Source organism: Hemitrygon akajei, chromosome 20, assembly GCF_048418815.1.
Source record: "Hemitrygon akajei chromosome 20, sHemAka1.3, whole genome shotgun sequence".
In the NCBI taxonomy this organism is placed as follows: Eukaryota; Metazoa; Chordata; class Chondrichthyes; order Myliobatiformes; family Dasyatidae; genus Hemitrygon; species Hemitrygon akajei.
In genome coordinates this window covers 32132426-32145702 of record NC_133143.1, presented here as the reverse complement: position 1 = coordinate 32145702, position 13277 = coordinate 32132426, and the positions used below count along the sequence as shown (strand labels likewise).

At 41.1% G+C, this 13277-nt stretch overlaps 1 protein-coding gene across 2 annotated transcripts in view; it reads right to left on the bottom strand.

Moving 5' to 3' along the window:
• LOC140713700 (collagen alpha-6(VI) chain-like) overlaps positions 1–13277 on the bottom strand; it is a 145572-nt gene that overhangs the window by 125356 nt on the left and 6939 nt on the right. For both annotated transcript variants that reach the window (XM_073024098.1, XM_073024099.1), the window contains exons 3-5: positions 7399–8013; positions 5819–6451; positions 2412–2975 (exon numbers count right to left, since the gene is read on the bottom strand). In XM_073024098.1, the coding sequence (XP_072880199.1) occupies positions 2412–2975; positions 5819–6451; positions 7399–8013 (1812 nt within the window). The remainder of the gene's footprint in view (positions 1–2411; positions 2976–5818; positions 6452–7398; positions 8014–13277) is intronic.

Sequence of the window (13277 nt, the reverse complement as noted above, 5' to 3'; positions counted from 1 at the left end):
CTCCAACTGCCAGTATTTTCTCCCCAGTCCTTCCTTCTCTCTCATTCCATTTTCCATTCTGATTCCCCTCTCACTCCATCTCTTTTCCTCACCTGCCCATTACCCCATCTCCTTCCATGGTCCACTATCCTCTCCTATCAGATGCCCTCTCCAGTCCTTTATCTCTTCACCTATCACCTCACAGCATCTTACTTCATCCCACACTCACCATCTTCCCCCTCACCTGGTGTTCACCTATTACTTAACAGCTTTCCCCTTCCCCCACCTTTTTATTCTGGCTTCTACCCCAACAACTCCACCTTCCTTCCCTGTGCTGAAGAGGGGGCTCAGCCCAAAACATTTATACCCCTCCATAGATGCAGCTTGACTTGTTAAGTTCCTCCAGCATTTTGTGTGTGTTGCTCAGGATTTCCAGCATCTGCAGAGTCTCTTGTGATCATGTGTTGTATCCTCCTTCAAAGCTATCCTAGGGCACGTCATTCTACAGTCTGTGTTTATTCATTGAAGTGACAATAACAAATCTGTACGACAGTATTAATGTTATTAGAAAACTCATAGAATCATAGCAATTTTGCTTTGTCCACTTTCAATGCCTAGGTTGATGGCAGGTTGTCTGTCCCAGTTATTAACAAAAAAAAAAGCACCAGATGCTGAAACTCCAAAGCAATGCACACACACAATGCTGGAATTACTCAGCAGGCCAAGCAACGCCGTCTTTGGGACAGAGTAAACAGTCAATGCTTCAGGGTGAGACCCTTCATCAGGACTGGAAAGGAAGGGGAGAAGTCATAATAAGAAGGTTGGGGGAGAGGAGGAAGTAGTACAAGGCGGCAGGTGATAGGTGAAATCATGAGCTTCTTACTTCACCCCCTCCTCCTCTCCCAGCTTCACCTATCACCTGCCACTTTGTACTTCTTCCTCCCCTCCTCCCATCTTCTTATTCTGACTTCTATTGAGAAATATACCTGACATAATCATTAATTATTTTGAGAAATATACCTGACATAAGCATTATATATACCTGAAATATAATCACTATGTACTAGCTATTTACTGTACTATGTAATCACAATGTAATCATTTCCAGGTACTGAATATTACTATTTTACTAGACACATTTTGCTATGTATTGTTTTAACTAGATACTTTGTACTCTCTTAGCTGCATACTGTGGCATTTACAGAACACCTGTTTAGCTAGCAGCACTATTAGCTGAAATGTACCCCATGTATTACACTCAGCCTTTGTTTAGTACGAGATAACGGTGACAGACAGGATGGTACGAGCAAGAAATGTAATGTGAGGGAGGTTGTCTGAAAAAATAACCTTGGCCAGGAATGGGGCCCCAATGTGAACTGGAGAGAAATACTGGTGGCGCACCGAGAGCTAGGCAAGAGCGATTGATTAGTTAATGTATAGATGATATGCAATTAAAAATTGATTGGGTATGCTAATAAAACCGAAAATGTAATCAAGGTAAGAAATTACTATAAAGAATGCTGTACACCGGAGCTCGGGGGGCTTTTGGTGACAAGTTCATTGATTGCCTCAGCCTTTGTTTGCAAATAAAGGTTTAAATTTCTCGAAGAATTTTCTGCATCTCCTGGTCATTTCAAGTAACCACGACACTTCTCCCCTTCCTTTCCAGTCCTGATGAGGGATCTAAGTTTACCCTTTTTTTAATACACTGCTGAAGGTACAACTGGGTGTCTTGCTCAGCCATTTAGCAGCCATCTAAATGGTATTGGTCTGTGAGTTACACTTATGTCAGACTGGATAAGGAAACAATTTCATATATATATATATATATAACAATCCAGTAGTTTAAATAACCATCGTTACTATGATTAACTACTTCCCCAAATTCCACATTAATAACATCACAACAGCCAGATTGTTTGAACTGAATTGAATTTAATGGAATCTGAGCTCAGGTCTCAAAGTTATTGGTCAATATTTCAAGATTACTATTTTAGTCACTTAAATTTTCCACTACTGTTTCCCAAAAACTGTGGCAATGGCCTAAGATTTGAAATTCCATTGCTTCTTTGTCTCAATACAAGCACAAAACTGAATGCATCAGGTATTGAGTATTTAATATTTCAGAAATATTTGAATAATATTGTAAATATATTGTTTGATTAAGCAGTCTTTGATGTTTACATAAAGCATTGCGGAATATCTTTAAAAGTATGTAAATGTCACATGTCATCAAGCCAGTATGTGATATGGACGTACCTCACTTGAAATAAAAATCTAAGTTAGACTTGTATCTCTCAGATTCCCTTGTTTTCATTTCAGTTAGTTTTATGCTTTGAAGTTACAAAGTATAACGCCAAGTCCTGATATTTATGATACTAAAACACTAAGCTTCCTATGTTTGACCATTTCTACAAACAAAAACCATTTACCTTCTTTTGAACACATATCCCGCAAAACAGCATGTTTTATTTCTGTCAAGGCATCATAGTTTTTTGTGTAGAAGACCCTTTCTATTTCTCCACTGATCTGTAGGAGTTCAGACCGTTCGGCATGTTCTACACCGACAGCATAAACATCTACCCCTCTTTGTCTTAATTCTGCAGCAGCTCTTGAAACCTCATCTTGTGATTTTCCATCTGTGATGGTGAGCAGAAAACGACGGACACGATTTTTACGACTTTGATCCGCTTCATAAAAGAGCGCCTTCATATATGTCAGTGCTTGGCCTCCCATTGAATACTCCCCTCCAGTTAATCTGATTTTGTTAATTGCTGCTATTACTTCCTTTTGAGTTGTATATTTAGTGATGTCAAATTCTGTCTGTGCATTATATCCATATTGGACAACACCAACCCGAACTTTGTCTTTGCCAATCTTGAACACACGTACAATCTCTATCATGAAATCTTTGATGTCTTTGAGATTTTCAGATGATAATTTGCCTGATCCATCCATGAGGAAGTAGATATCAGCCTCCTCTGTATCAATGCAACCTGAAATGACAAAGCAAACGGATTTAAATACAAACCGAGCATCACACACAAAGCGTTGGAGGAATTTGGCAGGTCAGGCAGCATCTATGAAAATGAATAAACAGTCAATGCTTTGGGCCTGGACCCTTCATCAGTACTGGAAAGGGGAAGAAGTCAGAAAAAGGTGGGGGAGAGGAAGGAGATAGATAAAGCCAGGTAGGTGGGAGAGGCAGAATGAATTATGAACCTGGGAGGTAATAGGAGAAAAGGGTAAGAGGTAATACTTGTCCTGATGAATAATGCCACTCCTCCCCCTTGAACATCTCCTCTTCTATCATATCTATTATCATATCTAAAACAAACGAACCTGGAACATTGAATTGCCAGTCCTGAGCCTACTGAAACTAAGTCTAACTAATGGCTACAATATCATAATTCACAAGCTTACCCATGGTCTAAGCTCATCTGCTTACCTACAATGCTTCTTCCATTGAAATATACACAACTCAGTACATCAATCCCACCATTCTCAGCCTTTCTGTGTCTGTCTTACAAGTGATTTTTAAAAGTTCCAACATTGCCTCTATCTTAACCTGAACCTCACATTAGCCTGTTCTGCACTGACCTCACATTCATCAATATCCCTCTCATTATTTTCCTTTTTCTAGCTGCATTAATGTATGTCACAGGTAGCAACCCAGGGGTCACTACTTTGAAGGTTCTGTCCTTTCAATTGACACTTAACTCCCTGAACTCACCTTGAAGGATCCCATCATGCTTCCTGCCTAAGTCATTGGCACTGAAATAGGTCAGGTTCTCTGGCTGCTCACCCTTCCCCTTAAGAATGTTATAGACTAAAATAGAGATGTCTCTGATGCTGACACCTGAGTGGTAAGGCACTGTCTGGGAGTCTCATTCTCATCCACAGAATCTCCTGTCTGTTCCTAACAAGTGAATGCTCTAACATCTCTATACACCTCTTCTCCTGACCTCCCTTCAGTGCCAGAGACCTGACTGCTGTGGCTTCCCTTTCGTAGGTCATCCCCCACAACTGTATCCACATTGATATACTTGTTATTGAGGGGATTGGCCATATAAGTACCCTGCACTGACTGCCTATTCCCATTCCCTCGCCTATATCCGGCAACTTAGGGGTCGCTGCCTCACTGAAACTCTTGTCAATCAACCTGTCGGTCTTCCAAATGATCCGTGAGATCCTCAGTAACTTTAGCAGAGACTAAGAGAGAGGTAGTTTTGGGTCTCTTAAAGGACACTAAGGTGGATAAGTCCCCAGTGCCTGTCAGGATACAAAGCAGTTTGAGAGAGGCAAGAGGTGAGATTGCTGGGCTTCAAACAACATCTTTGTGCTCTTGCTAGCCACAAGAAATGTCCTAGAGGACTGATGAGTAGCTAAAGTTGTCCTGGTGTTCAAGAAAGGGAAAAAGGGATAATACTGGAAACTCTAGATGGGTGAGTTTCACTAATGCAGAGGATCCTTAGGGATAGGATTTATCAGCATTTGAAAACCATGGCCCATTTTGGGATAGTCAGCTTGTCTTTGAGTGGGGCAAATTATGTCTTTCTAACTTGGTTGTACTTTTCAAAGATGTGACAATGGTGATTGATGGAGATAGAACTGTTGATGTTGTCTTCTTGGGTTTTAGTAAAGCATTTGACAAAATCCCTCATGGGAGGCTCATCAGATTAAGACATATGGGATCCACAGTGAATTGGCCAATAGGATTCATAGAAATCAGAAGGTAATGGTTGATGTGACTAATTCTAGCTGGAGGTCTGTAACTAGTGGTGTTCCACAGGGATTTGCACTGTTTGTGAAGTAGCCTATGTGAAAATATGGATGGGTGGATTATTAAGTTCACAGATGATACAAAAATTGGTGATGATTGCCAAGGGATATGGTAGGGTTTAGATCAGCTGCAGATATCGTTGGAGAAATAGCAGATGAGAAGCTTAATACAAGCAAGTATGAGGTTTTGCACTTTGTGAGATCAAATGTAAAGCGCCAGTACACTGTTAATGGCAGGCCCCTTAATGGAACTGATGTATGGAGGGATCTTGGGATGCAAGTCCAAGGCTCCCTGAAAGTGATTGCATAGGTGAATGGAGTAGCAAAGAAGGCGCATGGGATACTCACCTTTATTAGTTGTGGCACTGAGTTCAGGAGTCAGGGAGCTATGTTAAAACTTTATAAAACATTTTTTATAGGTCACGTCTGAAGTATTGCATTCAATTCTGGTCACCCCACTATAGGAAGGATGTAGATGCTTTGGAGAAGGTACAGAAGAGGCTTACCAGGCTACTGCCTGGATTAATGGACATTTATGTGCTAAAAGGAGAGGGTGGATAAACTGGAGCTGTTTCCACCAGAGAAGCAGAGGCTGAGGGGAGATCGGGTAGAAGTTTGTCACATTATGAAGGGCATAGTTTGAGTGGACAGTCAGTATCACTTCTCAGAGTCAAAATATCTGATCATAGACAGCATGCATTTAGTATGAGAGGGGGCACATTAGAACAAGATGTGCAGGACATCTTTTTTTTTACACATAGAATGGTGAGCGTCTGGAATACAGTATTGGGGTAGTGATGAAGAGTGTTTAAGATGTTCTTAGATAGGTAAATGAATATGCAGAGAGTAGAGGGATATGGACCTTATGCTAAATAAACTAGTAATTCTTATCTGACCTTAAGCCAATTTCTTATTCATGTTCATATTTACCCCACTTCCCCCAAGAAATTAACATATTGGCTTTCATGAAAATAGTTCTAAACAATTTGGGGAACTCAAGGTATCCCTCCATGTAATTCCCACACAAATAAAATTCAGTAGCATACATACTACTCACTTTGCTGTACTTGATCTGTTTGTTCTGATCTTACTGATGTGAAATGGACGATCCCAACACAGATTTTCTTTTGGATAATTTTTTCGATACTTCCTAAATTTCTAAAACTTTCTATACTTAAAACAAAGTTTTCTGGAGGATATGAGGCAATGTTTGTAAGCTCACTGCTTGGGATGTTTGGCATTCCTAAGGTGTATACAACAACACCAATACGTCGAAGGGCAGCAGCTGGCTTTTTGACATCATCGTCAAAGTTTCCATGTGTGATCATAAATGCAACCTGAGGAATTCCTTGCTTTTGCCTGCTGCCAGCAGCCAATGGCTCAAAGTAACTTGTTCTTACATAGTTCAGCGCAGCTCCTGCATTTATTTTTCCATCCCTAAAAGGTGTAAATTTAATCGCATTGACATGGTTTAAAATGTCATCCTTGTCCTGGTATGAAGTAAAGAAAAACTCCGGTGTCGGACCTGCTCCATACCGAATCAAACCAACCCTCACTTTCTCTGAGCCAATATCAAGTGCTGAGATGAAATTCTGCAGAAAATCGAGGATGAGCTGGAAGTCTGGTGCTTCAGTTCTGAACGATTCCTCCAGAAGGAAAACAATATCAGCAACTGAAGCAATTCGGCACACTGAAAATAAAGAAGAAAACATTGTAAATTCATCTAGTGGCATTTGCCAAAAGACTAGATGTTTATTTAATAAATAAAAGAACACTGAGAGTGTGTGCTATATGGGACATTGAGGGACAACCTTTAGCTTCTGCTCAAGGTGCCCACAAATATCAGAAGGTAAAATTGACCTGTCCGATGTTGGTGTGGGAGACCCAAAGAAATATTTGTTCAAAATGATAACATGTTGAAGGTTGTCGCCCATGTTCTGGCATGACATAAGGTAAGACTCTGATATCAGAATATTTTAATTTATAAGTTAATGAAATTTAAATATATTACTTAAAGTGTAGCTTTTTTCAAATCTTTTAGAATTTTTAATTCTTTTATTTTAATAAGATAATTTATTTTGATAATTTTTGCATAACTTTTAATGTTTCTAATTATCAAGGACATTTCATGAAAATAGTTTTAAATTATTTGGGCAACTCAGAAGCAAGCATATACCGGGGTGTAGTTTAAACATCTGTCGAAGTCATATATCTTCTCTCAGTGTTAACTATTCAAGCACTGGTATCTCAAACTGTCCAGTACCCAAAGACTTTAAACACATTACTCAGTTTTGCTGTGTGCTTGACCCCAATTTAGGTAACAGGGACCACCAGTAGGAAAAAAAGTTAAAATTAACACATCATTAAAAGTCTACCTAATTAAATGGCTGAGGTTTAGCTGATCTTTGAGTTTTTCACAAATATTAATGGTTGAAGCAATTGTTCATTGAAATTAAAATAAAAATTCAAAAGTAATAATGGGAACATTCCAGATGATTTATTTTATAATAAGAGACAATTTAACTTGATCTTTTTCTCCTCGGATTGCAGTACTCTTAATGATGAGTCTCAGTAGAAGCGCTTGGGTCCCAATATCTTCAAGAAAAATGTATGTCTGAAAGAATAAACAGTCATTACCTGCTGGTTTTTCAAGCTCTTCTAGCAGAAAGTGTTTTCGCGTTATTGTTTTGATTGCAGTGGCCATCTCATTAGCAACTGGCTGAAGACTATCAAAGTCAACAGCTTTGATTACAAATGGGTATGCTTGAATAAAGGCCATTTTGTTTAGATCTCTTTCAGATGTCGTTCCTATACCAAAGGAAACAGCCATCACGCCATTGGCTTTCAATGCCTTTGCAGCTGATTCAACCTCATCATATGATGATGCAGCAGCAATAATTATGGCAATCTGAGGAACACCTTTATCTTTTCGGCTCCCAGCAGAATTGACAAAGAGGTTTTTGTTCATAAAGTCAATGCCGCGTCCTATCCTTGCTACTGCTCCACCCTTGAAGGTGTATTTACTCCGTAAGTACTTTGTCACCTCTTCTTTTGTCTGAAATGTATTCAGTAAGAACTCAGTTCGTGCATCTCCACTGTACTGAACAAGTCCAATCCTATATCTATTGTGTCTAATGTTCAGCTGATCAACAATCCTTAAAATAAAGTTCTTGATAGATTGAAATCTGGCTTGTCCCACATTTCGAGATCCATCCACGAGGAATACAATATCAGAATAGTATCGATCCTTGGCTGTCAATTTAAAATAAGAGATACACAATAAGTTTATGTAGAAAATTGTTCACAAGCAAGAGAAAATCTGCAGATGCTGGAAATCCAAGCAAAGCACACAAAATACTGGAGGAACTCAGCAGGCCAGGCAGCGTCTAGGAAGAGTACAGTCGATGTTTCGGGCCGAGTCGTGCCAAAGGGTCTCAGCCCAAAATTTCATCTATTCTTTTCCATAGATGCTGCCTGACCAGCTGAGTTCCTCCAGATTTTTGACTGTGTTGTAGAAAACTGATAATTGTTTACAGGCTATCAATATTATTAATAAATGGTGTTATCTGAGTAAGGCACAACCAACTTTTAAAATGAGATTTCAAAGAAACTTTTCAAACTAATAGAGAAAAGAAAAAGTTTTTAACATTTTTTTGCTGAAAAGTACATTTGGCTGAATAATGTTGATGATAACCTTTCAATGGAAAGATGTGCTGATGGACAGATTTTGACACATCTGATTTCAGCTCCACCACTGCAATCACCATTAAACCCATTACAGTGATGTGGTGAAGATGGAAGGCAAATGCTCATCTCACTTACTTTCTTCAGTCAGAGGACTGGCAGAGGAATAGTGACTGCATTTGTTTCATGCTTTAAGGAAAGGCAACTGCTTAACTTTCAGATAAAGTACAATAACGCTAAAAAATCAAACTAATTTTATTAATCATTGTTAACATATCAATTTGTTATTAAATCTATATTTTTTTCTTAGAATACATAAATCTCTTTGAATAGATCATAAAGCATCCCTGCCTAACATTGCCTTCCTGCCTTCCTCTGAGATTGGGAAGGTCAATAAAGCTTAGATCAGCAGAGTTTTGAATGAGCAAAGGGACAGACTGGGATGAAGTACACTGCTAACACAAAATGAGCATGATTCAGTCCATTATGTCCAAAATTGAATTCGATGATGATTTATCACATGATTCTTTTCCTCCCTGACACAGCCTTACTGCAGAATGATACTGTGATTTAGTCAAGTGGACCTACACAGGTTGGACTAAACAGAAAGCAAATTTCACTCTAAAGGGTGGTTGCTACAGAAACCTCTCATGATGGAGTTTCAGCTGTTTTTTCCAAGCGTAGATATAGTTAGCATGGATGAGCATTGGACAGCAGTTAGCTTTACCATGGCTAACCAAAATGTTAATACCCTCCCTATTTCCTTCTTCCACAGTGCATTGCCAGGAAGAATCCAGTTGTTTGGATTGAATGGATCATTGACTTTGGTAATGCTGCATCCTATTTCAATATGCCTGATTTTGCACGTATACAGGAAATGTAGCAGTCGGGCTGGGTGCTAATACAGTGTGGAACTCAAAGGGAATCAGGAAAGGAAGAGCTATACAGTTTGGAATGAGTGGTAGCATGGCAGAGTCTACAAGGGTGAAAGGGTTGGATGCATTGATCAGATTTAACAACCAGAAATCGGGCATTGGGGCAGTAATCACTGCTCATTGGAGTGGGAGCCCAGTAGGGGTGATTGGAGTGAAAATCAGCCACTGGAAATAGCGGAAGAGTGGGCTGGCTGACAGACAGGTTATCAGCATGGGGTTGGCATGTTTGATCGATGGGTAATTGCATTATTGCGATGGGCAGATCAGAACTTGGTAGATGGTTATTTGATGGAGGAAGTTAGTTCCCCAGGTCCTTAGAGATAAAGTCAAGTGAGAGTCACAGGCTGGACAAATGGGAGTAATGGTGGTGGTGGGGGTTGGATATTGCAGGACAATTCAGATAAATAGAATGTAAGGTAAATGTATGATATTAAAACAGGAATGAGAGCACTAGATATGCAAATTCTATCTGACCATACAAGTTCCCAGCTGAGCAGTTTGTAGATGTGCCTGTTGTTAATCTATTCTGGTTGCAACACTGGCATCTATTCAGTAACATGAGAAAATCTGCAGATGCTGGAAATCCAAAGCAACACACACAAAATGCTCAGAAGGTCAGGCAGCATCTATGGAAATGAGTAAACAGTCGACATTTCAGGCAAAGACTCTCTTCATCAGGACTGGAAAGGAAGGGGAAAAGTCAAAATAAGAAGGATGAGGGAGGGGAGGAAGAAGCACAAGGTGGCAGATGATAGGTAAAACCAGGAAAAGGACAGAGGTTGAAGGAAGTAACTAGAAATTTGACTGGTGAAACTGAAGAAGGGCTGGAGAAGTGGGGATCTGATAGGAGAGGACAGAAGACCATGGAAGAAAGGGAAGAGAGGTGATGAGCAGGTAAGGAGATAAGGAGAGAGGGAAATAGGAATGGGGAATGATGAAGGAGAAGGGTGGGCATAAGTACCAGAAGTTCAAGAAATCAATGTTCATGCCATCGGGTTGGAGACGACTCTGATGGCATACAAGTTGGTGTTCCTCCAATCTGAATATGATCTCATTACAGCAGTAGATATCGCTGACATGTTGGAATAGGAATGGGAAGTAGCAATGAAATTGGTGGCCAGTGGGAGATCTCACTTTTTGAGGGAGTGGAATGAAAGTGGGTTTCTCCGATATATAGCAGGAAACACCGGGAGCACTGGATACAGTAGAGGAACCCCAACAGACTCACAGATTAAGTGTCTCCTCACCTGGAAGGACTGTGTAGGGCTTTGAATGGTAGTGAAGGAGGAGGTGTAGGTGCATGTGTGGCACTTGTTCTGCTTGCAAGGATAAGTGCCAGGAGGGATATCAGTGGAGAGGGACAAGTGGACAAGGGAATCGCTTAGGGAGCAATCCCTGCAGAAAGTGGGAGGAAGGGAAAGATGTATTTGGTGGTGGTATCCCATTGGAGATGGCATAAGTTATGGAGAGTTATGTGCTGGACGTAGAGGCCATTGGGGTAGTAGGTGAGGGAAAGAGGAACCCTATCCCTGGTAGGGTAACTGGAAGATGGGGTGAAGGCAGGTGTGCGCGTAATGGAAGAGCTGAGGGTGAGGGCAGAATTGATGGTGGAGGAAGGGAAGCCCTTGTTTGAAAAAGGAGGACATCTTAGCTGTTCTGCAATGAAATGGCTCATCCTGAGAGCAGATGCCGTGAAGACAGAGGAACTGACAGAAGGGAATGGCATTCTTTGCAAGTGCAGAGTGGGAAGAGGTAGAGTCTAGATGTCATTGGATCTATAATAGATAGACTGTCTCCAGAGATGGTGACAGGGAGATCAAGAAAGTGGAGATGGTGTCAAATATGGATTAAGTAAATTTGAGAGCAGGGAGAAAGTTGGAGGCAAAGTTGATGAAATCGATGAGCTCAGCGGGAAGCAGCACCAATGCAGTCACCTTTGTAACTTAGGAAGAGGTTGGGAGCAATGCCAGTGAACGCTTCCACATAGCCGATGAAAAGGTAGGCATAACTGGAACCCATGTAAATGCCCATGGCTATCCCTTTGGTTTGAAGAAGGTGGGAGGAGCCAGAGGAGAAATTGTTGAGGGTGAGAGCCAGTTCACAGGAGAGTGGTGGTGGAGTGGAACTGGTTGGGTCTGTTGTCCAGAAAGTAACAGAGAACTTTAATACCCTCCTGATGAGGGACGGAAGAGTATATGTGCTGGACATCGATAGTGAAAAATGAGACGATCAGGGCCGGTGAACTTAAAGTCATTGAAAAGATCAGGAGTGAAGTGTCTCTAATTGATAACTTGAGGAAATTAACCAAGTATGTTCTGACTCAAAACTACAGGACAAATCCAATTCAGGTAACTCCTCTCAATCATGAGTAAAGTGATAGAAGCTGTCACCAACAGTACTATTACATAACACATACCTGCCAAGAGCTGACTTATCAATGCTCCGGAATTTCCCAGGACCACTAGGCCTCCCAACATAGTCCAGAGTTCTCAATTCTAAAGGTGGAATTAGAGTTAAAACCCTTGACAAAATGGCAGAGGGTGACATGAAAGGCATTGGACATCAAAGGGGAAATGCTCCACTTGCACAGAGGAAAATGGCTGTGGTTATTGGACAATTACCCTTGAGTGATTGCCCACTTCCAGCTTCTTCATCATTGACCCTTCATTCATCGTTAGGTCAAAAGTGGGATGTCTTGGATGATTACATTGTTCAGTTCATCAACATGTGAAGCACTGCTGCCTGAATGCAGCAAGACCCAGACAACATCCAGGAATGGACTGGTATACGACAAGCAATATTCACACTATTGCAAACACAGATAATGACTGTATCTAACAAGAGCAAAGTTAACTATCCATCTATGTGAAAAGGCATTAACACTGCCAAACCCCCCCCCCGCCCCCACCAGCATCACCATTACCCACAACCTCATGCACCAGCTACATAAATATCATAGCTTTGAGAACAACCTTGAGGCTGGGTGTTCTGCAGCAAGTGACTTACGTTCTGACCCCTAAGGCCTTCAAACTGAGAGTGTGACACTAGGGAGTAGTGTGATGCAACATCTTCCATCTGCTGGATGAGTGCATTTCTGACGGCTCTCAAAAAAAAAGATTCAAAACTCTGCAGGACAAATCAGCCTACCATCAACCACCATAAACTCCTCCACCATCAATGCTCACTGGATGAGTGCACATCATCAGTAAAATGACCTGCAGTTATTCACCTGGGCCATTCTGACAGAGCATTCCAAACCCATGACCTCCATCTTCAAGATAAAGAAGAGCAGTGGATAAGTAGGAATATTACCGCCTGCATTTTCCCCACGTGTTTGCACACTGTCCTGATATGGAAATACATTGCTGAACCTTCACTATTACTGAGCAGGGTTCCGGAATGCCCTGTCCAACAGAGTTGTGAAAGTACCACAAACAAGAGAAAATCTGCAGATGCGGAAAATCCAAGCAACACACACAAAATGCTGGAGGAGCTCAGCAGGCAAGGCAGCAGCTATGGAAAAAAGTAGTCGATACTTCAGGCTGAGACCCTGTTGTTTTGTGGAATTGTCATCACCAGTAGGACTGCAGTGGTTAAAGGCACTCAGCACCAGCTTCTCAGGGGTTCTTCGGGTTGGGAAATAAATGCTGGTCTTTCTGGTAATGCCCACATTCCCAAAACAAACATAAGCAAAAAACTTTAAGGCTAGAGAAGGAATTGTCTATCACACTTCGGACTTACTCCCTCCTTCAGTGAGGAGGTAGGTCATTTGCCACAGAATACTAGCTTCTGACCTCTTACATACTCTGTAGTTAGTCCAGTTATTCTAGGGAGGCACAGTTGCATGGTGGTTAGCACAATGCTTTACAACACCTACTGTAGGATCAGAGTTCGATT